Consider the following 27,431-nt stretch of genomic DNA (forward strand, 5'->3'; position numbering starts at 1 on the left):
CAGATTGCTTAGCTCGAGGTCCCTCTGGTGAGTCTCACGGTTTACACATCATCTTCCACCACGCACAGGTTTTGGTTTTTTTTTGGTGTTTTTTTTATATATATTTTTTTACCGCTGACCAACCTAGGTATCCATCTCTTCCTGTCAGACAACGCTATTTGCTTCGGTCCTTCGTCTCAGCCAGCCCTCACTAGCCCTCGACCGAACAGAAACGACCATCAGACGACGAGCAAGAGAGGTAACGCCTGGCGCCCCTCTACCCTCGGCTGAGATATGGATGCAAGAGGCATGGATGTCTTCGACCTCGCAGCATACTCTATTTCTCCCACAGTCGCTTGCTGCTGCAATTTCCAGATCTTGCCTTGCCTCGGCCTCCTGTCCCGTACGCAATGGAACCGGCGGCCGCATGCGCCGTTCGGCAACATGGGCTTCGAAATGAACCACCCCCCGGAACCTCCCATCTTCCTTGCCTCTAGCGATCCCGGCCGTTGACGGATGCTAGTCAATCAATGTCCGCTCCTGGCTGACCCATTATCCGTACGGATACACAAGTACACTACTCCGTCCTGCGACGATATTCCTCCGATCCTCCACCATCGTCTAGGAAGCTGCGAATACAATTCAGCGTACCCCGTTTTCATCTTCTGTATGCTTACGGGTGAATCATGTCATCTTCACCAGGACGAGCCGCGGCCGCCTTCGCCCAAGCCGCAGCTTTCGTGAGAAAGAATACCTTGCTCTTTCCATCGCTCGACAATCCACAAAGTATCCCATCTTCGTCTCATCGCAATAGGGCCGACGTTGAGCGCCAGCTTCACGACAGCACGGGCGTGTGTCAACAAAGTACCTTGCTGTGCCTCTTGAGAGCTACGGTGCCTACTTTGGATGATTACGCCCTCCGACACTCACCATCGACCAGCATCGAGTAGAGGAGGGGCATGGTGTGCTGCATCTGGCCCCATCGGGAACTTGCTAAGAACCCACCACAGATCACCGTCGCAGGGAAGCTCGCCGTTAGCTCGACATTACGACGTGCTTGGGCGTTGGTTCAATGGCTCGCCGCACCCTCCGGTACGATGCTGGTCGGCTGCGACGCCTTGGCTGGCATCTGATTCCACCACTTTTGTCAACCACATTCCGTCACCCACTGCCTCTGCGTCGAATTCCATGCACTACCGAGCCAATGGATGCCATCCTGGCTTCTGTGCAGCCATGCCAAACGCCACTACGCCAGTCGCAACACTGTCGCTGTTGTTCGCCCGCGTTGGATTCCAGAAGCATGAATGGGCCCGAATCTGGGTCCGAGCCTTTGGTCTTCCATCAGATTCCGCCATCAGCCCCCTCAGGGCATTTCAAGTGATTGAATCTTGCATGGAAGAGTTACCGCCGATGCTTCACAATCGCCACTGTTACTTCACTATCGAGACTTGTCTGCAGGACTACCGTCGATAGAAACCCGCACCTGTTGATATACGTCGAACTGCATTGGTTCTTTGGACGGCAATTGAAACGACCCATCATACGCACACATACAATCCACTAGCGAAGTTGACGAACATAGCATGACTTGACACAGAAAAGTCGTCAAGTAAACAGGTTGTGGCTCAGTGTCCACCACGAGTCATGGCTTCTCGTGCGATTCTGGGCAGGCAACCTGCGACTCCGGCTGATTGCGGGATAAGCCAGCCCCTCGTCAACCTTTCCGCAGTCCGCACGCCTCCAGGCCGAGCCGATATGAGCGGGACCTCCGTCCTCGAGACATGCGACCCAGGATCAAGTTTGTGGACGAGGGGTACCTACATCGGTGCATGCATTCAGCGCCCCTCTCTAATCGCTAGCCTGCCCAGCCTCGCTATCTTTTCCCGCACCGCAGTTTTCTGCCACAGGGTGAACGCTCCAGCGCAGAGCGTTACGAAAGAGTGATTGCTTGGTCTCTGTCTTCTTGGTTCGAATGCTTTTGAGCCAGGTCAACCTTTGCGTCTGGGCCACGAACATGTTAAAGCAGCCCTAGCTATGTCACGAATACTGTGTTCGAGGGATGCATCGGAGCCATGGATGAACGGATCATGGTTGACCACAAAAAGAGGCCTTACGTGCCCAATTATACGCATCATCGCCCGCACTTAGTCAACCTCAAAGGGTCGAGGCTCACAGAGACATCATTACCTATGCCTGGGGCAGCAGATCGCCGCTTTCCCTGGTTAATTTAGAGCGCAAATCGCGACTGATACTCTGGGGCAGAGACCAGGGATCTCCCCAGAATGTTTTAGCTCCTTCGGACACAATCCATGTTACTCCTCCTGGCGTGCTTGAAGAATGCCACGGCCACCTGGTTCGGATGACACACGGACCTTAGCACGGTGCAGGCGTCAACTGCCCGAGAAACGTCTGAAATCAAGACCCCGGAAACTGTCCGCACACATAGCAGCCGCAAATTCGCAGTCGCTTGTACGAAGAAACAAGGCAGCTATTCGAAACAGAGCTCCATACTGAGAGAATCTTGTTCCTAAACTGAACATGCCCTTGCTAAGTTCCACGCGCCATGTCTTGAGGGGAAGTTGATAAGCCAGAAAGATCTCTGCAGAACCGAACCTCTAGACGGACGGAACCCCCTCCCTCTGGATTCGAGGTAGAGGAAGGATGTGACACAAAACTCACCCTTCGCTCTGCTCCGTCGGACGGTTTCTTCAGGGTCCACTGTCTTGCCTATGCTCACACACTCCCTCAACGGTGACTGGAACGAAGCTTGAACCCACTCGGAAAACTCTGCATAGAGTCGCGGCATGAATATGCACGCTGTCATATCGTCTGGCGACTTCATTCCTGCCTCTGAAAGTGTGGCTTCTGTCACTTTGTGAGCTGTCATGTATTCACAGAACAGTCGCAGGTGCCGTCCGTATTGCAAATGCATATCTATTTTGGACGTGCTTACAAGCTTCTCGTACAGACTCCTGTCAATGACGCATCCTAGAACCCCGACAGCCTCAGCTCGAGACGAAGATGAGGTCAAGTCAACTCACAAAACTGAGCAGCTTGATTCCTCAAGCTCAAGCCTACTTGTGGCCTGATTAGATCGCGATCTGATGCGACCAAGACCAAGGGAAGATCATAGCTGGCATGAACTCCTCACATCTCAGCTGTTCGTCACCTCCACAGTGTCAAGGTCCCTGCACTATGCAGTGTAATATACACAACTGTCAGGCTTGTCATCACTGATACCGGCTCTGTAGTCAAACCTCTTGGTGGCCAACATCGGAACTGCGGGCAAGTTGCGCCGGCAGACCCGGTGCGCTGCAAGCCGGCATTCGCCAATATCAGGGCCAGGAAGCGAGAAAGAGGAGTCTAGAACACCGTTTCCTTCTGAGAGAGGCGCTCCAACCGCTCCCAAGCCACCGGATCTCCATGACCTGATGCCCAGTAGGAGAGTTGCATGATAAGAATTTCAGCTCGATAAATTTCTCGTAAATCGCTGGCACTCTTCCCCTCTTCGCAGTTAACGTTCTATCCAGAGATGGCCAAGAACTCGGATCCTCTACTCTTCCTTGGATGTAGTGATGGTCGCAAACTTCCTGTCGACCAAGAGAACCCGTCCTTTGGTCCGCTTCTCGTTCATCCTCACGCCTAACAGTATCGTCTCAGCAACTACCGTCTCATCTCGTCATTTTGGTGCAGCCTTCTTGGGCTACTGTGGCTTATGTGATTCTCTCTAACCGTTTCTCCGTCATCGTACATCAAGCCCCAGTCGCTTGGGTGCCGCAAAGGACGCTCACGGTATGACCCTCATGGAAGGCTACCTAGACAGGCTTCGATTCCATATCCGGATGATCCATACACCCACGCGGCCTGTGATGGATCCAGGCCCTGATGACAGCGCATGGTGGTATGGGTGGAATCGTGCGGGAAGCGTGTCCCGGGGAAGCAGGCAAGCACTTTCCGGAGGAGTCGATCTTGGATGATGCGCATCCAACCTCCCAATTTCATGCAAACCCGTTGCTGTTTTGTCTGGTTAAAATCCTATTGCAGCTCCAACCGTGCCTGGTGAGCCACACAGACGACGTATGGACATGCATCCGCCAAGGAAGACTACTCTTGTGAGCAACTTCCCCCATTCTATCTCCGCTCTGTCATAATGAATTCGACCATTTGCTGCGCCAGGCGCACAGTATGAATGTATGCCAACGTAATGAGTTGTCCAATTCTGACGCATGTCTCACAGGTTGCAAGGACCTGGGGTCGATGCGACATCGTCAATTTGGCAGTATCCGTACTGAAGATGAGCTATCGTCTTTTCTATCCTGGACAGTTTCCAACAGCTTCTGGACACTCTCTACCTCTGGGAAGAATCAAACCAACTTGAGAGCAATACAAACTTTGCCCGCATACGAGAAGTCAGCAGTGTAACACACGACGCCTCCCATGGTGTTGTACATGCAGCGGCACGGCGGCAACCAGGGCCAAACCCTCGCACAAATCTACGAGGTTCTGCTAGCTTTGTGAATGAGCGGCACTACAGCAGCAAAAGGGTCTTTGGCCAGGTTCTGGAATCCTCGGGTTTCGAGTCACACAAGGGAGCATGCATAGTAACCTACGTGCCAACATGCGACATGGCTATTGAGGACAACCGTCCATAGGGCTGTGATCCCTTCCAACCCCTCTTCTTGTGCTGAATATTTCGATATATCTTGGGCTCATCAAACGATATTCGTGATGGTAAGCCATTGAGTCTCGTTGTTACGCCAAGGAGAGATTGCTTTTCCAGACTAGTAATGATAGGAGCTGCATGAAATGGCTCAACCATCGACTCGGACATGTCCAGGGGCTGGCCCCTTTTGCCCCAGGTCAGTCAGGCCTCCACATTGAGGCTCTCTTTCGTCAGGAACGAGTGACCAGATACGGCTCGGGGACTTTCTTCCAGGCTGTCTCAGCCCAACTTCTGCGGTCCTGGAGTTGGACTGTCATGGGATCTATGCGATTCGTTTCCTGGAGGCACGGCAGGGCGGTCCAGCCGCTGGTAGGCTCGTTCAAGATTTCCGGATGCTTGTCAAGTGACTCTGGCGTCCTGCTCTTTCCTAAATCGACCCTTCACGCTATCTCAAGCCCTGTCCACCTCGTGAGGTGTGCTCAGGATCATCGCCAACCTTTTCCACTCTCGCCACATGCCCCGCAGCCCAGAGTCGTTCTCACGATGATTACTGGCGAGGTCCTCGGATCATCGACCCCAATTCCTCGAAGTGCTTACCGGATTTGTCTTGGGTACACAGGCGGGCATGCCGTGGATTCGAGGATGAAGGATCCGGATCTGCAAGAGCAGCGTCGAAGACGGCATCGAGGGCTACAGCAGACTACCTCGGGGGTACATCTCTCACCCTGGATCCCGTCCAAACCCCGACCCTCACGCGAATAGCCCGAGTACTAAGACATGGCTGTACCCTCTGTCTGCACGGGGTGTCTTTGCAAGCGCGTCCTGGTGCCAGACCGGGATCCAGGGGACCACCTGTGCCCAGGGTAGGTTGTCGGTTATTAGGGTCCGTGAAAGACTCTCGTACGATGAATTTCGGCTTGGTGAAGAGGCTGTTTATTTCGAGTGGCAGATAACGACGCCCCGAGCCGACACGTGGGTCCAGTGATAATCGTTGTCAGTATGGCTTTCAACTGGAGGTGGGCCTCGCGTGAAACGGCTTTGGCGCCCTCGCCGAGGACCCTTGGAAGGCGAGCCATGGGGGGAAGCAATATCCCGCTTCAACTATGGTAAAGACGGGCTGTTCTTTGCTAAAGGGGAGTCCACTGTGAGCGCGACGTAGGATGGGGTTGCTGGCGCTCGCCGAGCATACAAATGTGCCCGAGATATGACAAGTGTTGACGAATACGACTCTTGTTTGCTGCCGACGAGCTTACTTTGAGGCAACGCAAGAGTACGAGAGATGAAATGCGGGACCTTTCATGTCGTCGGCCATCTTAGGAGACTGGTAAGCTAAGGTCGCGTCTTCCGGATAGGAGGTCGCGAAGACAGCAAGGCGGGCTGTGCGGATGAACGGGGCTCGATACTGAGAGTAGGACCTACAGACGGCAAGCTTCTTGCTTGCTTGCTTGCTTGCTTGCTTGCTTGCTTGCCGTCGAAGAGCAAGGCAGCGTGTCGATCTGAGGAGGCGTTGCCGATCTGCGATTAACTATGGTCAGGACGGTCGCCGGCGAGGTATTGGGCCGGGGGAGAAGCGGCTCGGGGTCGTTCGGCAACACGGCGTGCGGCTCATCGTGTACGTTACTCGGAGGGGATCGGCCATGGTAGTGAGCATCTGGTGTAGCTATCTGCTCCCGCTGCGGAGTTTCCACACGGACCTAAGTCCAAGAGGCTCCGTCACTCTGTAGACTTCATCTGTGGCCAGCTCGCAGGTTCGAGTATTTTGCTTCGAGGCGGCGTGCTTCAAGGCCCGGACTCTTCTGATATGCCACCGTGAGACTGTTCCCTGCCCTGTCCATGAAAGCTGTCACGAGCCATATCGAATAGGTATACGGCATTCGGGCGTATGTTATCGTAGGAAATCGCGAACATGCCGGCGAGGCACACGTCTCGGGGTCAGCATTTCGGACAAGGAGAAGATCGGAAGAGAAACGCAAAAGCTGAGCCATGAACATCGATCTGGGCACACCGTAGTATTTAGAGAGAAACTCTGTCATCATTCATAAATAACAAATCCGCATCCCACTCGGTCAGACGACCATCATCCCCTTATCAAAAGCCAGTTCACCGGGAGGGGGAGGGGCAGGCTGGGGGGGCAAAAGTTGGCTCACTCCATCCCCCCAAGCGTGTAGGTACCCTTTTTTTTCCTTGACCGGTATGCTGTAATGGGCAACATCGGTGAGGCTGTATGCCATCGAAAACGAATGGTGCCATGACGGAAGGGCGGAAGGGAGGGGGATGGGGAAGAGGCAAGCAAAGCAAGCAAAGCGAGCCGCAAGCAAGCGTGGGGTTGCGCTGTCATTCTCACTCATTGCACACTTTCTGGCTCTGCTTAGCCGAGCGAACGAACAGCCCACCCACCACCCCCGCGTTTTTCGAATCCCTACTCACCGATGTAAGCAGCCCCCTTGAGCATCTTCCCCCCTCCATCGGTTATGGCGAGGAAAAAAAACACATGACGGTTTTTGTGGTCGTCATTCATCAGCGATGGGCTCTCACCGGTGTGGATATCGCTTGCGTTGAGGGGGAATGGGATGGAAGAGGGGCTTTATTCAAGGATGAGATATGTTGTTTATTGGGCTGGGCATTGATGTGTTTCTTACAATTCTGAAGGTGTTTAAAGGCTTGTATGAGTGTTTCAGAGTTGAAGTCATATCTGACATGTGTATATGCACCTGCTGATGTGCCTCTTCAGAACTGGACACTCCCATATCGTATTCATATGTGCAAGACGCTTGCAGCAATTACTAGTTTCTGGCACACTCGTTCTGGACTGGGTGTATCCAAGGCTTGACATCATTGAGTCTTGGGTATATGGGCTGCACCCTCTGGATCTTGTGCCATCTTCCTGTCTCCGCGTGATGCATATCAAGTGGAGGAGGATAATAGCCCATCCCTCTGACTTGCAACGACGAAAAGATAGTGGTCGAGAGAGTAGGCCATCATAGAACGTTTGTGCAAAGCCATGTATTTCATGCTCTCCCAGCACAAGATAGTCGCACCATCTGGTGCCTCACGGCATTCAACATGAATCTAGGGATGCTAAAGCCATGCTCATGTTTCTGTACCTTGGTAGTCAACGTAAGGCGGATTTGATGTCCATGACCAGCATTCGTAAGGCTGATCTTTGAAACCTCGCTCAGGAATGTAGCCCTTGCGAAAGAAGTAGTAGAGCAACAAGAAATGTGAAGAATCGATGTACTGTATGTTTCTCATGAGCTTGGAGGAGACAATTGTTATGCAGAGACGGATACTTGAGAGATGAATTGCCCCAAAAAAAGGATTGAGGCTCAAAGTAACGGTCTCAAAATACTGTTTATCCGGGAGGAGCGCAAACGAGGTGAGAGGCTGATGAAGTTTAAAAACGTAGATTCATAATTACTCGTCACGTGGAAGACACAGGCAGGTTTTCGTCTGGAAAGGAAAGTCAGGAGACATTCGTTGGAAAGGAGTACGAACGACCTACATGTATGTTCTTGGTTATCTACTTTCTCCTCGAGGGTACAGACTGAGCTGATGAATCATCTTATCTGCCACTATTCACTTGACCTGCGATAGAAGAAGCGAGGTACGCAGACCGAAAGGAACTACCTCACCTACTCAGTGAATCATCATCCCGCCGAACGTGTATTCCCACCACAATACACCACAACCACAAGCTCATATATACCCCCTCAACTCCATTTCCTTCACCAGCCAGCAGGCGATCCCCTAGGTCGAGGGGTCAGGTCGAACTGGCTGGGTGGTGGAGTGGTCTATGGTCAACAATCAATACGCCTATAAGCCTCCTCGACGACAGGCTTACCGAGTTTCCGATTTCGAGTCCCAGCATGTGCACCAAGAGATGTAACCACACCGGTGACGGTCTCTTTTTTCCTTTATTTATTGAATTTTATTAGGATTTGATATCACGCCAAACTAGTAGCCATCTGTGTCCGGGTCTCGCAAATATGTCCTGCCGCGCTGGGCCAGTCTATGAAAATCCCAGTGCCCATCACTTTGGAAATATATAGGAGATGTCACAAGATACTGCCGGCTCTAACCTCTCTGAAGCGACTTCTCTAGCATTCCCAGACGCAGGTAGTCTCATGCTCTGCATCGCGGCAAGACTAAATCCCAATGACATCTGCGGGAGCTCCGACAGCCCGGTGATGCTGATCAAGATGAAGCATAGACGTCTCGAGACCTGGTCTCTAGACCTCTGATGGCGAAAAAAAAAGCTTCAGGCATGCGCATCGCAAGCCGTCTCACGTTTGAAGCTACTTTTAACTCCAGAACTGCATCAGAGTCCTTCGCGGGGACCATGAAAGAAGACTCGAATGACACAGGTTCGATCCTCTATAGGAAAACTCCGGATCACCAAGTCGTCGTGGGAAAACAGATACCGATTTCTGACCACCGGACCACCCAAAACGACACTTCGCGCATGACAGATATTACACAAGAATGCCGTGCCATGCCATCGAACGAACGAGACACATTCGGATGAAGCCTCCGCATGCCAGGATCACTAAGCTCGCGCAGGTTCGCCATGGCATATGCATTGCAACTCATTCAACGTTTTGAGAGTGTCGTCTAACAATAAGTATCAAGAGCATTGCATAATGTATCGAAACCACATTACTGTACTATCTTTGGTTCGCCCTAAATATTCACTGCCTGAAAAATGAATTGCTGGAGTTGGCCATTGACAGACTGAACATGTAAGGTTATCAAGGCATATGAATGAAACGGAAATGCCAACGTGTTTCGCAAAAAAAAGGGTCAGAGAGCCATGGGTGATCTCTATGATCTCTGTGACGACTGTGTGAAGTTGACAAGACGTCGTTCCCCGCAAACAAGCTTGTCTAGCTGAAGTCCTTTACGCATAGTAGGGACTTGTAAACTTTCTCACCATCATCAGATCACCGGCTGATCCCGTCGCCATAAAGCCTACGGCGATCTTGACAGACAGAAGAAGATGGCACCTATCATTGACTGACGAAAACTCGAGAAACACGGCACCAAATGTGAGGCAAAAAAGTAAGCTTTTCTTAGGATGATCTGTATGCCAAGGCAGCCTAGGTAGAACATCTAGTTTCGTTCCGGTCCGGGGAACTGATCAACAGGGACCACCACTTAGCGGCGGCCCCGGCAGCAGTAGGAAGCGATGTCGATCGTAACACCAAAACAGAAGAGTAAGGTACACCCCGTGGGCCGAAGGGGCCGATCTAGCTGAGGCCAGCAACTTTTCTCAAGAATAACGCATCATGAAATTGAGGAGAAAAAATCACTTCAATCTCTGACTTGTGTGTCTTTTGCCATCCAGGTAGGTACCCCGCGGAACCAGCTAACACACGGCTATTCCACTGGTCCAAGTGCTACCTCCATCATGCCTCGATTAAGCCATTCCGATGAACTGCTCTACAGACCTCCAAGGCGTTGAAAGAATAAAGCCGAAGCAGAGATATTTTGGTCCGATTCTTGATATTTTGGGTACATAACTCAAAAAAGAAAAACAAAGGCCTACAACTTTGCCAGAAGCTGGGAACCAACAACGCCGCCGGACGTCGAGACCCCGTCGGAACAGGAGACTTTGGGAACGGGAGAGCGGCTGGGCTATTTTGAGGTATATGCTCATGCTCCCATGCTGCGGGCTTGCAAATAGTCCCCGTACGTACATACGCCCGGCATGCATCGATGCCAATCCACATATGTTCACCGAGAAGAGGGGAGGAGGGGAGAGAGATAGCGGGGAGCCTGTAAGCAAGCCAAGAGGCTGCAATAAACAAAGAGGTCGCGCAGAAACCAACTCTCTTCACTGCTATCTCCTGCCTTGTCGGTTGGTCTGCAGCTTGTAACCATTGGCCGAGAAAGCCTTGCGGTGACTTGTTTCTTCACACTCACTCCAACATACTTGTCTGTTCCCCTGCAGTATCACATTCACACTTTGGTTCCAGAAACGTGGAATTCCGATAAAAAAAGAGGCTGGTCGAGGCCGGTCGAGAGTCTTTGACCACTCAGGATCTGGGGTTTGCTTTCGAGTCCGAGCGAGGTTGGTCGCAACATCTGTGCAGTGGTCGAAACATGGTTGGAGATGCAACTCAAGATTGAGTTCAGATGGGCATTGTCGGGGAGAGGGGCCGGGTCGGAGGAGAGTGGGGCAAGCCCAGCGCCGTAAAGCCATCAAAATGAGGAGAGTTTTTACGGATGTGGCCCGCAGGTATCGCCCGCCTTGCTATTCGATTGGGCCTTTTCTTCTTCACCTAATTGATGCCTCTAAACGCCTCAGGGCTTCATGTTTGCGCCTACCGACGCGTCTGTGGCTACCTATGCCAGCCCAGGAGAGCCACGCCAATATCAGTGATGACGTTGGGTAAGAGTGCCGGAAGGATTCCAGTTTTCAAAGTCATTCTGGCAATAGCCAACCGAGTATGCACAAAGACCGGGCGGGTCTGTTTTTGGAATTTCAAGAGGATTCGACATTTATCTGCAAGGCTTCTTGGTGGCGGGGTAAACATGCCACAGAGTCCGAGCAAGAAGGGTTGTGGTTGGTGGTGGTGCTGCAGTCGCTTCACCTTACTGAGCTGGCCGAGCAACTTGATTCGTGCAACTACAGGTTGGCATTGTGCGGGGAGCAGCCTGTCAGAGAACAGAGCTGGAAGCCAGCAAAACAGGAATTTCGTTGATGCTGGCGTGGTGTTGCTAGAGGTGGTGGTGGTTGCGGCGGCAGCGGTACCGGATCTAGTGGCAGCACCAATGGCCCAGCCCACATATCGAGGAAAACACTACGTACGAAGGCTGCCGCATCGTCGATGTTGTTAAGCGATTCGGCTTTCTCTCTGGGTGTATCATGTCCAAACCCTAGTCCTGGGCGAAATCGTATGCTGCTGCTGCTGATGCTGCTGCCACGAAGCGGCCCGAGGCTCGTCATCGTCATCGGATGTCTCTTGAAATTTTGCCATGTCAAGGGAGTGCCTTTGACAATGAATAAGGCATGGCGTGCTAGATTAAATCCAAACTCAAGAAGGGAAATACTTCTGAACTTTTGACTTTGGCCTGGGCGACCTTTGACGTTGACAGCAGATATAATAAGCATACGAGAAGCAAGCTTTGTCCTGCAACACACTGAGCAGTGAGCACAGTACCTATGGTGAGGCACTTGGCGATGGTGATTGGGGGAAAGCAAGCGTCATCTCTAAAGGATGCAGGATTGTGGGGGTGGTTAGGTGAGCCTAGCATTCGGGCCGGAGACTCATGTTGATTCATGAGGGTCTGGCGTTTGCAACAAGCCACTGGTGGGTGATGGAAAGTGACGGTCAAGATGATTTGCCGGAGAGAGCACTTTGCCCCGTTCCTTCTCGTCTTCCATGTTCGCATGTGGAGGACATCCCGTGAAGCGCGAACCCGACTAGGACTGGGCTACAGACGGTGAGTGGACAAGCGCATGAGGATTATTGAGGGAGGGCCCGGAAGAGGGGCTGGGGATGGGTGCCGGGACGTGGGATTCGGAGCGTTTTCATTCGCAGAGTGTAGCCTTTTAGCTTGATGCAGCTCTGTTTCAATTCGAGAACGATGGGGTCGACTTTGTGTCCCAGACGGCCTGTGTCTCGCGGCATCTCTCTTTGAAAGGATGTTGTTTTCTGTTCGTCTTGTTCTCTCTGCGGCTGGGGCTGGCCGCTGCTGTGCCTTGCTTCATTCGCAAACAGATGTTCCTGGAGCCTTTCTGGTTGTTCTGGTTTCGCCACGCGCCAAATATTGTATTTGGAAATTGCAATCGGCGAATTGGGTGTTTAGATGAGACTGATCCGAAGCACGACAAGGTGAGGGTGACCTGCCAACCGCCGTGTGTCTCTCACACTTTGGCTTTGGGGCTGCTGGTGTAAGGTTGTGCCAGTCAGTGTGTGCGCGAGAAGCCGTTTGTTGGTACCGTTACTGCAGAGCAAGGCAGGCCGTCGACGGGGAGACTGGCACCTGACCTGGGGTCTCTCGTCTTTCGCCCACGTCGTCCATCCCATCTCATCCCATCAATCTCTGACCGTTATTTGGTCCGCTGTTCCATTCCTGCTTCGGCCTTGGCTGGGCGTAAGGTAACGTGGGATTGCTAGACGCAGTACTTGCGTTTGCGCGCGTGCTTGTGTGCGGCGGTGCGCCCGGAAACTGGGGGGATAGTCTGGTTCGTGTATGTAGGTCACGTTTTCTTTGCACTGCGCTCGGCGTCGAGGTGAGCAGAAAGAAGCTCAGCAGAGGCAGCCAATGTCACTACCACGACCACTGCCACTCTCTGCCTCTTTGCCAACGCGCGAGAGAAACACCACCAGTGCCAATGCCGTGCTCTCCACAATAGTCCTCGGCGCAGTGGCCGTAGATTCGCAGGCCCCCTTCACACCATCGCTTGCACGGCTTCGCTTTGCCCTGCTTCTTTGCCATCGCCGACGTCAAATCCCCGTCTGTTCCCACCCGGTCAACCCCGGGACCGGACCCAGATAATATTCATTAGTTCTGATTCTCCAGTCTCCATTCTCACTTCTCCAGGCCTCTCATTCGATCACCTGAGGCCCACGAGCCCGCCTTTTTTCTCACCTCACCGGTAACGCCTTGTTCGGGGACAGACCCTGGGAAAAAGCCGCAACATCAACAAAACATATCCGCTTCGTTGTAAACAAACCCAACCCAGCCAGCCAGCCAGAGATATAGCGAACAGAAACGCAAATCGACCGCGCTCCCTGGGGCAAGACACTCCGGAAGCAACCTCTGGAACGCTGAGCCGTCTGGGCCTGTCCTGAGAGCCCGTAACCTTAAAAACCCGGCGGGCTAAAGGTTCCAAACGACGCCACACCACTGCTTCCGCTTTAGAAGGGTAACCCCTCCTTCTTCCATGTCAAAGTCTCGCGCTCCAGCTCGGTGCACTCGATCCTTCTCCGGGCGCATTTCTTGGTCTCCCCCACGTGCTCCATGCCAGTTGGGAAAGGAATGAGGCTGATTCAGGCGTAGCCAAGCGGGTTGCGGATGCTCGGCGCACTTTTTGGCGGTGGCCTGGGCTCGCTGTTTCCTGGTGCCGATGCGGACGGTCGGTGTTGGCCCTTGTACAACTTGAACTTGCTTGGGGTGTCTTGTCACTCTTGTGTCTCGTTTCCCCATTCTCGTTTTCCCTCCCCTCATCTTGTTTCTCCGCTGGAGTAGGTAGACCGTGTAGCTGTTGTCCACTGCTATTTGCAGCACTACTACGACGACGTAGTAGCAGCAAGTGAAGAGGAGTGACGATAACGACGACGACGACGACGACAACGGCTAGGTCGACGGCAACGGCCACGACAGTCGTTCTTGGCCTAATCGCACTCGGGTTGAGCCGACGACCTCTTGGCCTTGCAGTCGCTGAATCAGTTCTGCGTGGGCAGTGTCTGCTGAAAACGACAAGGTGAGGCAGGCCGAGACGACCGCCACACACTCTTCTCCATCGCTCATCCTATCCCGTCCCATCCCATCCCATCCGCCTGGGGACTCCGCCCATTCCGCTGCGTCAGCCTGTCGCTCCCACCTTTCATCTCGCCCATTAGATAACCCCCCCGGCGCCGCTCATCTCGCTCCCCCTCCCATCTGGGTCCAAGTCTCACCGTATGTTGGATGACATGACCGCCGCTTCTTCGTCTCGGTGGATTTAAATTTGCTCACAGTCACTACCAGACACATCGCGTCGTCTTTGGCATCGAACCATAGCAGCCGTTGTCGCCGCTGCCGTCGCCTTTTGTCGCCATTGCGTATCTCCCATTGCCCGATCCATGCATCTCGTCCGGTGATCATAGTCGCTGTGAAGAGAGTCGTCTCTGAGAGACTGGGGGTGCGGTCTGCGGCCCCGGCCTGCATGGTGAAGGACTCGTCCCGGTCTGGCAGTCTGCCCATCGCCATCACCAGTTGGTCGAGAGCAAAGCTTGATCCGTCAAGCAAGCTGCCGCCACTTGCGATCGACATTGGCAGCACCAGCACGCGACGCTGTCATCAGTAGAGCGTAGGAAAGGCCAGGGACCCAAGTTGGAAACGTGTGCATGAGGTGCAATCTGCCTGTAAACAACAAGGTCAGCAACGATGACTTCGTACACCGATGTAACGGGCGCTGCGGTGCCGGGCAAATTGTCCAAGTCGCGAAGCAAACCAGTGGTGAAGCCGATACTGAAGAAGTTGTCGCACTCGGAAAAGAACTCTTTGGATTTGGACCGTGGCTGGGATGAGCAGCAGACAATGTTTGGAAACTATGGGAGCAGTTTGGGTGGTGGCAGCCTGGGACGAGAGAGGGAAGGATCTTTTGGAGGAAGGGACGTCAGCTTCAGCATCTCGGCCACCGAACTTCACCACAGCGGCAGCATCAACAACGGGAGGAGCAAATTCTCCCACGCCCGGTCAACCAGCGGCACCTCTCACGTCAGTGTTGCTACAAGTGGCAGTGGCCAGCGAAACGGCAGCTTCGTCCACCCTTTCCAACAAACACCGCGTACCTCAACACCACCCCTCTCGTACGCCAATTCTCTCGCCAGCATCGAACACGCCAACAGCAACAGCAATACAAATATTTCTGCCGGCATTCCTGCTCCCCGCGATTACTCCCCGACAATAACAGAAGACGACGACGATCTGCTCGATCAACATTATTTACATCATCGCAGCAATTACCACCCGCCATTACCCTCATCTTCTGCAATCCCAATCACCAGCAATCCTTCCTCTTCTTCGTACCCCAGGCGACCCTCACTGGCAAGCCGCACTTCCTCTCTATCCGATATCAACAACCATACTGGTCCTCCATCATTGCGCATCAACACCAGTCGTACAAATTCAAACACTACCTCATCACGACTAGTCCACGTGTCTAGTCACTCGGATATCAACATCTCAGCAGGCAGGCTTTCAGAGTCAGCTGCCCCCAGTAGTACAGCACCCGTACTTTCACCTTTATCCTCAGCTTCACCCTCGGCCTCAGTCACTGCCATGTCGCCCCTTCGCACTTCCATTGACGGCTTCCGCCTTCGCTCTCGTTCTGAGCTTGACTCCAACTACCACCAGGAGCGTATCCGCCAGGAGCGTCGCCGTTGGGAGGAGAAGGAGCGCCAGAAGAGTGAGAAGAAAGACAAGAAGGACATGCGCGACCGAGAGCGTGCCGATTTCAAAGAGGCACAGCGCTACGAGCGTGAGCAGCACCAGATAATGAAGAGAGAGGCGAAGGAGGCCGCCCGAAAGCAGAGCTTCTCCCACAGCACCCGCAACAGCTCCAGCGACATTATCCGCCCTTCCATCAGTCGCAAGAAGACTCCCTCGGATGCCAAGAAGGCCACCACCGATGCTGAGAAGCTGGCCATGGGTGCCCAGGGCGACGTTGGATTCGCCAGCCGCAACTACGCCAGCACCAACCAGGGTCAAGAGCCTGTTGCTGATGAGCTCATGTTCGAGGGTCCCCGTCGCTCCCAGACTGCCAAGCGCAAGACGCAGGGTGCCTGGACGAGCTTCGTTCTTTGGTTTCGGACTAGAATTCTGCGACTCCAGACCAACATGGCCAAGAAATAAAGGGCTGTTTTAAAGAAAGAAGTCAGGCACTCTCTCGGCCTGCGCCTCCACCTGGCATCTTCACACCTTGTTCACCTCAGCACTTATCTCGGGGCTCACCGCCCAGTCCGCATTCTCCCGTCACATCACACGACGTGGTACACGACAACTCCGAGCATGAATGAGACAGATCCTTTCATGATGACTACGAGCGGGCGAGGCAGCCCTTGGTGTACTGCATTTTACCTTTCATCATATAGCCCAAGCACCAAAACAACCCATCGACAAACCCGCCCTACCTCTTTTCACGACACCACCAGATGCCCTTGCAGAGGCCAGGGCTTCTTTGAACATTTTTACGCTCTCGACAACACCCACGATTATGACCAGCATTCAGACGAATTTCCGGACATGGGCTGACGAGCAAGAAGAAAAAGACAAAAGGATTTTGCTTCCTTCATTTTTTTAACGGAACTCGGATTGGCATGGCGTTTGGGATTTTTCAGTTCTTTGTATCTCATCATTCTCCCTTCTCTCTTTCTCTCTCTCTCTCTCTCTGGTATGACACTTCTCAGGAAACATGGGGAGAATCACTCGTTTGGCTGCCGTGGGAAACGGCATGGACATAGGCATTGGGAAGAAACCTTGGGTCCTCGTGGGCTTCTTGGAGGAAACACCCAATCAAGGGGAACGGCGTCTTGGTTCCGAGCGAGCGAGCGAAATGGGCATCTGGCCAGAAAACAGCTTATTCCCACGGGAACAGCGCGGCCGTATGTAGATTTGCCGAGTCAAAAATGGGAATGGCTCTTTTCCTCGTCACTGAGTGTTCCATGAAAGCGTGAAATTATGAGAGAAATGCTCTAAGAAATCTGCAATGAATCGTCATCAAATCTAGTGGAATCCAAATGAACTCGAACTGAGATGTGGAGAAAAGACGCATGCACTTGCAGTCTTGCATGATAGCCTAGTCCATGCCTCGCTAATTCGGAAATGCATGTGAAGTTCACTCTTTTTTCTGGGAACATTGCCTCGACGGCATTCTACTAGCTCGTAGCGGGATGGCGGGGTAAAGAAGAGAAAAAAATGTGCCAAAACCAAATGGCTTGATGCTCCCTTCCCTCTAGCGTCCCCCGGGGCAGTGGCGATCGTGCCATCGTGGGAATGTGAAAACCATGGGATCCTGGGGTAAAGATTCTCGGGAGTCGGGACAGGATTGCGATGGCGCGGTTTCGATCATGTCGTATACTTAGTTCGAGGCGTTCTTAGACAGTCTATAGGATGTGCAAATATATCTTTGAATAGGACCCTACATGCAGACTGAAATAGTAATGCAAACGTCTTTTCTTTTTCCTCTTTCTCCAAAGGAGAAAAAAAAATAAAAATACTCCGCGGATGTATCCGTAGTCGGGACTCGAGTGCCCGACTTTCTTTTTTTTTTTTTCTTTTTTTTTTTTTTTTGCGCCTTCTTCAGGTCGCGTGCGCCTCGAGGTGTCTTGACCGACGGGAGATCGGCTTGTGTGTGGGGTTGGGGAAGGTGGCCCCGACACGACTGTGACGCTGCATGCACCGAGGTTGCCTTATCTCTGTCTTATCGATAAGATACCGGTCCGGGATGTTGAATCCCTCCGATAGCGGTAAGGCGAGGAACCCTGTACGGGGGCTCCCAGACCGCTCCTTTGCGTATCTCACACTGACAGAAACAACATTGACAGAGAAGTAACCCTATAGACTCGGACCGTTTTAGCGCTCGCTTTGATGCTTCCAGGCCCTTACGAGTTTGGGGAAACTTGTCCTACTTTCAACGTCCATTCGCAGTTAATCCAGCTGGATGGGCATAAGCCTACCTTACCTTACGTCTTACGTGATGCCCATTCGGATCCTGGCGGGGCCAGTCTCTCTGGCTGGTCCAGCGAATAAGACAAGTCAATTGGGACCGGCCCGCACATGAACTGCGCGGCCAATAGCAACACCGGCACTCGACGGAAATGTCACCAACGCACGAGATAGCCAGTCCCCACCCCTTTGGCACCAGAACTCGACTAGAGATGCCGAGGCATATGAAGCTGCTCGTGACGTCTGCGAGTGCCAAACGTACTTCACTTGCCCTGAACACCGCGCAGGGAAGATCGGTCGACCGGCGATACCTTAGCAAGTTAGCCCCAGGAACTCTTGGGAAAATGGGGCTTTCAGCTGCTGGGAACCACCTTTGCTTCGTAGAGAAGGGAGCTTGCGGCGTGCGCTGCACCGCGCTGATCCGAGCTCCCGCGCGGGTCCCGAAACTTGAAAGGCTTTCTCGCTCTACGGAGCACCTACTTATGCTGAACAGGTTTCTACCCTCAGCACTCAGCAGCATCACCACCGCAGACATCTGAGGTAAGGTAAGACGAGCTAACGCAAGGGAGTCCTCCACACCTCTCCCCTCCTTACCTTAGTCCGACATGATTACGGAGTGATGGAAGGGAAAGAAACACAGTAGTCCGAACAGAGAGTACTTCCTATTTGCTCCGATTCGCTTATCCGTTTCGTTTCAACTTTTGCTCGCCCTCAACCTCCAAAATCGTCCGAGTGTCCGCTCCTAAGGAGCTACAGATACCTTACTCTACTCCGTTGTTCTCCAAGGCCAAAGCTCCCAGCCCAGGGTCCCTCTCCGAGATTCTTCTTCAAGCAACAACAACCCCCCTTGAAACTCTAAATTCACTCAGCCGAGCTTGACCTTCCCCCAAAAGGGTCCCCTCAACGTCCCTTTCCAAGGCTTCTGATTCTGCTATCCAGGTCTTGAGCCTTTTTCTTAGTTCATCTTTCTCTGCTTCAACTTTTTCTCTTTTTTCGTATAGCCCCGACTCCTCTTCCTTCATAACACGTCGGCTGGTCCAACAGACACCCATCCTTGACCAACTGCCTCGGCGTCCTCGTCAAGCGCGGTCCACGACGTCAAGACACCAAATCAGCCCCAAAAATCGGGGAGTAACTTCGCAACCGGTAAAAAAATCACAATGGCCCCGAACCGTAAATATGCCAATTACCCCGGTGCCCGCGAGGCACCGACGCAAGTAAAGACAGAGACCCAAAAGGAGGATCAGAATCCCGTCCTCCGCGGCTGGCCCCTTGTGGCGGGTGCAACAGCGTACGTATCGAGTCACTCACATGCTAGCTCATGAGCTGATTCATTCTATGTAGACTCGCCAACTCCGGCGTCATCCAGCGCTTCTTTTGGCGCAACGCCAAGTTCGGCTCCATCAGAGACCTTCCCGGCCTCGTCGATTACAGATACCGCTTCCAGGTCCGTCGTCTTCTTCTTCTCAACCTCCTTCTCACTGCCGAGCTTCAAACGACACTCGCAATCTAACTTCCACGCTGCTAACACTCATTGCCAGCCCGATGTGCTCGTCCTCTCCGAGACGGGGTCTCACCCGGAACCCCTCGCACTCACCAAGGACCTGACAACCCCGGCGCCGCAAGACCAACCGGGCCGCTACCTCTCCAGCGCAGATTACCAAGCCCTCTACGCCTCAGGAGCCGTCACCCCGCTGGATGTGATTCAGTCACTGCTGCCCCTGATCCGGCGCGCAGAGGGTCACCCCCCGCCCGAGACGGGACCCTACGCAAACGCCTGGGTGGCATCCCACGGCCGCGAGGACCTCGCCATCGACGCCGCCCGCGCCTCCACTGAACGGTGGAAGCAAGGGAAGACCCTGGGACCCCTCGACGGCGTCCCCATTGGTGTCAAGGATGATTGCGATGTCAAGGGCTACGTCAGCCACAATGGCATGCAGTATCGCCCCGACCTGCCGTGGTTCAAGGCCGCCGACAAGACGATATGGCCCGTCCAGCAGCTCGAGGCTGCCGGCGCCATCGTCTTGGGCAAGAATGCCATGCATGAGCTGGGAGGAGGTCCGTATTTGCCGCTCTCTATCAAAACTTACAAAGAATAAAGCTGACAAGAGGCCCTCCAGATACCAACGGTTGCAACGTGAGTAAAGGAAACCGTATTTTAGGAGGCGGAATCCATGTAAACCATTGGCTCAATAGCTGACTTTATCACAATAGCCCCGTTGGGGAACCCCCACAAACTGGCACAACAAATCGTACTACCCCGGCGGTTCCTCCTCCGGAGCCGGCTCCGCCCTTGGCGCCGGCATCGTCCCCATCGCAATCGGCACCGACGCCGGCGGCTCCATCCGCATCCCGAGCTCCTTCAACTCCGTCTACGGCCTGAAGCCCTCCCACCACCGCACAATGGCAATGAACTCGTCCGTCTGCGTAGTCGGCCCCCTCGCCGCCACCGTCGCCGACCTCACAATCACCTACCGCCTCATGTCCCGCCCCAACCCAGACGACCCCATCCAAGGGCTCTACACCCCCTCCCCGGCACTCTCCCCCTCCGTCCCAAAGCTCATCGGCATTGACGAGGCGTGGTGGTCCCGCGCAGACCCGTCCGTCGCCAAAATCTGCCGCCGCGCCGTAGACCGCTTCACATCCCAAGGGTACACCGTCGTCCCCATCGAGATCCCCTACCTCCGCGAGATCCAGCTCATGCACTCAGCCACCTGCGTGACGGAAATGCAGGACCTCGCACGCCACCGCCACCCGGACCCGGAACAGTGGCAGTCCATCATCAACCACGCCAACAAGATCACAATGTCCGTCGGCACGCAGACGCCCGCCGGCGACTACATGAAGTACGCACAGCTCCGCGACCTGCTCATGAAACACGTCGCCTGGCTCTACGAGCAGAACCCGGGCATGCTCATCGTCACGCCCACGACGCCTCTGCCCGGTTGGCCCCGCCAGCCCGGCGACGACGCGTACGGCGTCTCTGATGCGAATACCACCATTGCCAACATGAGCTACGTCTACGTCGCCAACGTGAGCGGGTGTCCCGCCGTCACGGCGCCCGTGGGCTACGTCGATCCCGTGCAGGGCGAGGGTAAGGTCCCCATCGGGCTCATGGCCATGGCGGAGTGGGGGTGCGAGGAGCAGCTTCTCGGCTGGGCGAAGGAGGCTGAGACGTATCTGATTGAGCAAGGGCGGCAGAGGCCCGAGGGGTGGGTGGATGTCGTCGAGGTTGCCAAGAACGGCGGTCTCGAGGCGAAGAAGAACATCTAAGGACAAGGAGGGGTATTCGTGCATCATGTCGTCCGTCCACTTCAAGTATATCAGAAAACAATGGAATCGTATCTCAGTACCTCTAGCCTGCAGAAATATAATCATCACGATGAAGCAAGACATCACAAATACGGAGAGTGTCATTCTTGTCATTCATTTCATTTTCTTGTCATACTCTAAGAGTAGAAAACCATACATGCTACACCTATTCCCTATTTTTCCTGACTGACCACGCCTTATTTCATAAACTTGGACGCCAGGCCCATGATACCACCCTGCTGCTCGCCCTGACTCTTGAAGTACATCTTGAGCGCCATCTCGCCCGCCTGCTGGATGGCGGACTCCTTGCTCGTGCCGTCGGCGACTTTACCCTGGGACTGGCGCTGGTCAAAGAGCTATGTGGGAGAGACAAGTCAGCAATGTCGACAGTCCATAAAGACGACCAGTGTGTCTAGGCGTTGCAGAGAGAACCACTCACCCGACTGGCCTCGGCCATGGCGAGACCGGCGAACCCGCCCTGGGACTGCTTCTGTCCCCCCGTCTGCCCGCTCGAGAACATCTTGAGCGCCTGCATGGCCGCCGCGGCGCCGAGGCCCTTGTCGTCCGCCTTTTCGTCGTCGTCATCGTCGCCAAAGTATTTCTTATGCTTGTTGACGGCCTCTGTTGGGGAACTTGGATCAGTACTGATGTCCTGGTGTAGAATGGCATTTCGCCTCTTTCTCTCCCCCCCCCTCTTTCACTCCCCTCTTTTACTCTCCCGTCTTTTCGACACCATGGTACCAATGTGGTATTCAGGAGTCAAAAAGGGAATTTGCTAGTTGGAAAGAAGTGGAAAAGGGGGTAATAGGGTGGTGACATCTGAAAAGACAGAAACCAACGCACCGTCCTCATCAATATCCTCGTTCCTCAACTGTCCCTTCTTCTGCGTCAAGGCGCCGAGCACACTCGAAAACAGATCCGTGTCGCCGTGCGATCCCGCGTGGCGCGAGGCCTCGTTGGCGGCGTGGCGGTAGTCGTCTTCGTCATCGTCGTCGGCGAAGGCTCCGGCGCCGGCGGGGTAGTTGCCTCCGTGGGACTCTGTTGTGGAAACGGGGTGTTAGCTGGCTGCAACTACTCTTGAACTTCTTCATCTCTCTCTCAATAGCGTCAAGTAGACGCAGGTACTCAATCCAAACAAAGCAAGTTGACCACCCCCAAGTGTGAGGGAAATTCGGTCCGATTTGAAAACACGAGATGAAAGATTCCAGCAAGGAGAAGAAAACTCACTGTCGCCGCCAGGAAGGGGTTGGCCTAGATTTCCAATAGAAGTATCACAATCAGTCAAAAGCTTCTTTCTTCATCTCTCTCACTTTGGGTGATATCCAGGGGTGGGGGCGGGGTTAAGATCCGGGACAGCGGGGTACTGAAGCATCCCAATAGAGGGGCAACAAAGCTTGTGAAGGGCGAGTCGAGCAGACGTACCGTAGCCCTGCTGCTGGTGCTGCTTGGGCTTATCATCATCCTTGGCGAGGTACTCCTGCGCGGCGTTCATGAGCTTATCCATTGTGAAGAAGCTTGTTGTAGCTCGACGATGATGTTAATGGTAATGATGTAATAGTGGGCGGGGGGGATAGAGCTTTGCTGAATAGCGTGCGCTTAATCTTGCGAGAGAGCGTCAATGAGAAAGGAGAGAAGGGATGAAGATGGGAGGAAATACAACGCGAACGAGAAGAACTAGAGAGTAAAGTAAGGCAGTCCCAGGTTTTGATAGCTCTTTGAAAATAGGACAGGCGAGCCACGTCTCCGCATCACCAAGCGGGCGATCAACTGTCTCAGGAGCCCTGAGCTGGCCATGCATCATTGCATGCCCCCTCCAAAACCAAAAACAACGTCGAATCAGAATCGAATGGCATCCAATGAATCTGCGGCAGACTGTTGATTTGGTCGGATAGGCCTCCCGTTTCACAGCCACAATCAACAACCTGAGCAAGACAAGCGGTAGAATGGAACCACTAAGACCACTTCCTGTATGGAGCGAGCTAGCTGTACATGGGGAGGGACCACAAGCCCCCGGGCCGTCCACAAACTACTCATGTCGGTAGTGCAACTCAAATGACGCAGCTTGATGCTTGCACACGCTGGAGCAAGTGACAAGAACGCAGTCAGTCGTGAAGCACCGGGCCATATGATTTCGTGAGGTGAGGTGTTTGGGCCCCATGGGCGTTGTCTTGGCACTTTTGGTATGAGTGCTCCTCAATTGGACCCTGAAGTTGCCCCTCACCAGGTACCCCTCCACAGCTGATCCGCCCCGACAGCGGGGTCCTTTCTGCGAGAGCCCCTGGACGATCAACGGAACCTAGCACCTTGGGTGCTTACCTTAGCTTCCTATGTCGCACCCACGGCAGCAATCTGCACACCCTCGCAAGCAGTCACGCAGTGTAGTGGCTGCAATCCATCTGCGCGGGGATGGTCTGAGTCGCCCTCTATGCAAGGACGAAGCCTGCCTAGCTGTGTGCAGCGCTCCAGGGCGAACGACATGTTTCATGAACCCCCCGCGCTTTCATGTGTCAACACCAGTCGATAGCATGGCCATGGATGCGTCAACGAGGCGAGTTCGGGTCTAGAACGGATGTAACACTCAACGCAGACCCCGAGCGTGGCAGCCCATATCACGCCTACCACAAGGAGAACGCTGGGCAGCCCAGCTGTGGCTGAGGTACATAGCCTGTCAATGCCAAATGCTGATCCGCTTCAAAGCATCAGGCACGATGCAATGCCTGCCGCCCGCCGATAGACAGGCTACACCTCCTAATAGCCGGTGCCGGGGTCGAATCTTGACCGCCGGCCGAAGTGCGATAAACAGGGCCGCACGTCCGGGTAGATCCCGCCCGAGCCGTCACGGACATCAACTGCGTCTGACTCGCCTGACCGGACGATTACCCCGTCCGTTTTGAAGCAATATGGCTTGGAATAGATTCTGCTGTCGGAACTGCTCTTGCCAAAACTATGCTCTTCCTCCTTCCCATGACCTAATCGTCTTCAGGTATCTTGATTGCTGTGAAATGACAAAGCTGGAAACATGGCAAACAGCTGCATGTCCGTCAAAGTTGATATCCTGCGCCGTGTCTTCTTCCAGACGCCAACTCCGGTGCATGTGGAATGACCACGCCCAGGGCAGCCCTCGTGGGCACTTGCCGACCAATGCGCCAGTGGTGTCTCATTAAAACTTAACCTCCGCCATGTTCAACTTGCAACGATCCTGAATGATGAGCGCTGTTGTTACCATGTCGGTTCTTCTTTTCCTTCTTGGCCCATCTAAGGCCACACGCGTTGCATAACGTTTTCGGTCCACTCGGGCCTTTGCGCCATTCCGGAGAATCCAGGGTACCTGATCAGATTATCATCGTTAGCCGGCGTGCTGCGTGCATCTTGCCATCCCAAGCGGACTGCAAGTCGCATCCAAGTCGGAGCTTACCACAGTCCGTGCAGACATATTCCTCCGAAGTCTTGAGCTTCTTCTTCTTGTCACCTGTCCGAGGGTCCCGGTCCTGTGGAATTGCAATGCCCGCGTCACCCTTGATCAAGGTCGGACTCGCGTTTCCAGTCGTGATGCCGCGGCTCCTCTCGCCCTCGATGTATCTCAGTCCAGTCAACATCTCAATGGTATCAGTGTGCGAGTTCCCTTCATATCTGGCCATCTTGTCCTTTAGTGAATCCGGGCGGCTCCCCGCCACACCCTCCAGTGCCTCGCGTGTAAGCGCAACGTTGAGGGCCGATGACCGGTCGCCTCCGTCACCCGCTCGAGATATGGCGCTCGGGGCGGATGTCATTGTGGTTTCCGATGGTGTTACGTCCGACCTGCCTTCTTGGCTCTGGAGCCACTGCCTCTGTGATTCTTCATTCTCCATCTCTTCCTCCTTGCGCAGCTCAGCGATGCGCCTCCTCAAACGTTCGTTCTCAATCTTGTGTTCCAGGAATGAGTCCAGTAGGCCGGCATTCTTCGTTGGGTACGGGCGCGACATCATGAAGACGGCTTGGCAAAATGGCGTTTGATTGTGCGGATTCGGCGCAAATTTGGATGCGGCGATGTGGGCATGACCGACCGACTCGAAAATGGCGTATTTGCCGTCCTTTTTCTTTAGCCTGAAGAACAAGCGTAGCGGGTTTCCTGATGCTATAGACTCGTTTAGCTCGGCGACGTAGACGCCCTGGTCGTCGGGGTGGACGAGTTCCTTGAGGAATGTGTCGAGGATTTCGTCGGCGGTGTAACCCGTAAGATTTAGAATGCTCGGGGAGACGAAACGTATGCGACCATTGGCGTCGAGTATCTGGAGAAAGTCTTTCAGCTCTTCGACGACCTTTGCGGGCCAGTTGCGTCTCTTTGTGAATTCGGTGAGGGTGCTGCCGGCCTGCTGCAAAGCCTGCGAATTGAAGCCGCTAGAGGGCATGGGACCCCCACCAACTACGCTGGAGGCATCGTCGCCATTGTTGGAATAATTGTTATTCATGGAGGGGGTATCGTCGGGGAGGCCGTCGGGCATTGGTGTATTACCGACAAAGTTGAAGGTAGACATGGCGTTCTCGTCGTTGGGGTTGTCGACACTCATGGACATGGCGTCAAAGCTTCCGTAGACTGTCGAGTCCAGGAGAGACGACATGATATTGGGGTCGGCTTCCGCCATCTGCATTGCGTCAGCGCGTTGTTGGGAGCGGTCTGTAGCGAATTGTAGTTATGGGGGGTTTCTCAAAATAATGCGCCAGGGGGTCAGGCGGGTCAGAGGTCGGAAGGGGTGACGGAGAGGAAAGGTAAGCGAGGCGGTCGAGGGGAAGAAAGTGAGTTATCAGATCAGGAGGAGGAGCATGGCTAGGAAAGTGGGCGGGACGAACAGCTTCAAAGGCGGAATAGGCATCTTGGGGCCCAAAGCCAAGAAAATTGGTTGGAGGCTGAGGTGGTCCGTGAGACATGGTTGCGGTACTGTTCCGGTACTAGCCTTGACGGCTTCTAACAAAGGCATTGGCGATTTGAGGGGGCTGATTTGATACCGATGCGCGGGAGGTATTCCCGGGGGGTGCAGAATGCGGTCCCCTTCACCTCGCGGCCAATGTGCGGTGGTAAGGTAGGTAGGTACTGCAAGTCGGCTGGGTCTATTCGTAAGGCATGTACCGTCTCGTGCGTCTGTTGGCAACTCAACCTGCGATAAGATGGTTGCTTGCGCCTGTGGCTGGAGCGAGGACCAGGTTCAAACTGGGGCCAATGCCAGGTACAACCAGCAAGCAGCTTACTGGGTAAGCAACAACGATGAGCTGTGAAGGCGCGGGAGAGTGAGCTCGTTGGTCTAAGTCGCGGGGACCGTCGTATGGGTATAAGCAACAGATGCGGGGAGTAGGAACTGGTGATCCGGAGAGGCCTAGAACCCAAATAGATCAAGATAGAATGTAGGGCGCAAGCTGGTACGGGGCGTTGTGCATCGAGTAGTGGGCTTAGCCTTGCATGTCTATTTGGCCAGAACGTCTATTTTGTTTTTTCTGTCGAAAAGCGTGCCAAAGAATGGGAGTCGAAGACGACGTCAGAGTGCGTGCGGCGGATGCAACAGAGTGAGGGTATAGAGAGAAAAAAGCGGACGGCAACCAGATAAGGTGGACGGGGATGGTTGTGTTGGTGGTATGTTTCTCTGTGAAATGTTTCCAAGCGACGGGGTCTCGTAGCAATTAATAAAAAAGGCCAGATGGGTTTGCAGCTGCGAATGAGTATCGGTACAGAGGCTGACTATGCCTGTCTGGTTCGGAGCGGTGCAAAAGGAAGCGAGGGTTCGGTAGCGGCAGCAGTACCTAGTAGTACACGAGGCCAGTTGTCGAGGGAGTGAGTGAGGGAATGCGCTGAGTGTGCGGATGAGTGAGTTGAGCTTTTGAGTCGGGGGCCGAGTTGGAAGGCCAGATCAAGTTGGAGTGCAGGAGTAGAGAGCCCGTGGCTGCGGTCCTTGTCTTGGCTGCTGTGAGACGCTTTGCGAGGGCTGGATTGGGTTCCGTCAGGTTGGCACGCAGGTCATAAGGTGAGGTCGAGTCGCGGCTTGGCCTGGCCAGCGATGCAGGGTCGCGAGGGAAGATCAGAAGCTGCGTCGGAATGGGGGAGTGAAATGGGATGAGAGGGAACGGATGA

General features: G+C 54.0%; 6 protein-coding genes across 6 annotated transcripts; 4 read left to right on the top strand and 2 right to left on the bottom strand.

Annotated features, from left to right (window-relative positions):
• Window positions 1-665: 665 nt before the first annotated feature.
• Window positions 666-1,112, top strand: BDZ83DRAFT_746134 (uncharacterized protein; the record flags this gene model as incomplete). Its single annotated transcript, XM_060513212.1, has 2 exons — window positions 666-719; window positions 990-1,112. 2 exons carry the CDS (start codon window positions 666-668, stop codon window positions 1,110-1,112), a joined length of 177 nt encoding a protein of 58 aa, XP_060371762.1.
• A 3,353-nt stretch (window positions 1,113-4,465) lies between these two features.
• On the top strand, window positions 4,466-5,462 carry BDZ83DRAFT_1643 (uncharacterized protein). Its single transcript, XM_060501419.1, has one exon. The coding sequence runs from the start codon at window positions 4,781-4,783 to the stop codon at window positions 5,402-5,404; it is 624 nt and encodes a 207-aa protein (XP_060371763.1). The 5' UTR covers window positions 4,466-4,780; the 3' UTR covers window positions 5,405-5,462.
• A 9,278-nt stretch (window positions 5,463-14,740) lies between these two features.
• Window positions 14,741-16,210, top strand: BDZ83DRAFT_563948 (uncharacterized protein; the record flags this gene model as incomplete). Its single annotated transcript, XM_060503591.1, has 1 exon — window positions 14,741-16,210. One exon carries the CDS (start codon window positions 14,741-14,743, stop codon window positions 16,208-16,210), a length of 1,470 nt encoding a protein of 489 aa, XP_060371764.1.
• A 2,660-nt stretch (window positions 16,211-18,870) lies between these two features.
• BDZ83DRAFT_1764 (amidase) lies at window positions 18,871-21,431 on the top strand. The gene is made up of 5 exons (XM_060501496.1): window positions 18,871-19,313; window positions 19,367-19,469; window positions 19,564-20,080; window positions 20,143-20,159; window positions 20,237-21,431. Exons 1-5 carry the CDS (start codon window positions 19,183-19,185, stop codon window positions 21,293-21,295), a joined length of 1,827 nt encoding a protein of 608 aa, XP_060371765.1. The 5' UTR covers window positions 18,871-19,182; the 3' UTR covers window positions 21,296-21,431.
• A 100-nt stretch (window positions 21,432-21,531) lies between these two features.
• BDZ83DRAFT_746138 (uncharacterized protein) lies at window positions 21,532-22,838 on the bottom strand (the record flags this gene model as incomplete). Its single annotated transcript, XM_060513213.1, has 4 exons — window positions 21,532-21,690; window positions 21,774-21,955; window positions 22,178-22,372; window positions 22,757-22,838. 4 exons carry the CDS (start codon window positions 22,836-22,838, stop codon window positions 21,532-21,534), a joined length of 618 nt encoding a protein of 205 aa, XP_060371766.1.
• Window positions 22,839-24,199: 1,361 nt separating this feature from the next.
• Window positions 24,200-26,143, bottom strand: BDZ83DRAFT_1781 (GATA zinc finger protein). Its single transcript, XM_060501506.1, has 2 exons — window positions 24,750-26,143; window positions 24,200-24,662 (listed from the first exon to the last, which is right to left on the bottom strand). The coding sequence occupies exons 1-2, from the start codon at window positions 25,960-25,962 to the stop codon at window positions 24,502-24,504; spliced, it is 1,374 nt and encodes a 457-aa protein (XP_060371767.1). The 5' UTR covers window positions 25,963-26,143; the 3' UTR covers window positions 24,200-24,501.
• Window positions 26,144-27,431: the final 1,288 nt, after the last annotated feature.

Source organism: Colletotrichum acutatum (assembly GCF_030867785.1).
Source record: "Colletotrichum acutatum strain CBS 112980 chromosome Unknown BDZ83scaffold_1, whole genome shotgun sequence".
Taxonomy (NCBI): Eukaryota; Fungi; Ascomycota; class Sordariomycetes; order Glomerellales; family Glomerellaceae; genus Colletotrichum; species Colletotrichum acutatum.

Excerpts from the sequence above, each read along its gene's own strand:
- BDZ83DRAFT_1781 (XM_060501506.1), bottom strand. The coding sequence starts at position 25,962 with ATGCAGATGGCGGAAGCCGACCCCAATATCATGTCGTCTCTCCTGGAC. Across the intron at positions 24,663-24,749 it reads ATATGTCTGCACGGACTGTG|GTACCCTGGATTCTCCGGAA; the intron begins GTAAGCTCCGAC and ends TAATCTGATCAG.
- BDZ83DRAFT_1764 (XM_060501496.1), top strand. The coding sequence starts at position 19,183 with ATGGCCCCGAACCGTAAATATGCCAATTACCCCGGTGCCCGCGAGGCA. Across the intron at positions 19,314-19,366 it reads CTTGTGGCGGGTGCAACAGC|ACTCGCCAACTCCGGCGTCA; the intron begins GTACGTATCGAG and ends CATTCTATGTAG. Across the intron at positions 19,470-19,563 it reads ATTACAGATACCGCTTCCAG|CCCGATGTGCTCGTCCTCTC; the intron begins GTCCGTCGTCTT and ends ACTCATTGCCAG.
- BDZ83DRAFT_1643 (XM_060501419.1), top strand. The coding sequence starts at position 4,781 with ATGAAATGGCTCAACCATCGACTCGGACATGTCCAGGGGCTGGCCCCT.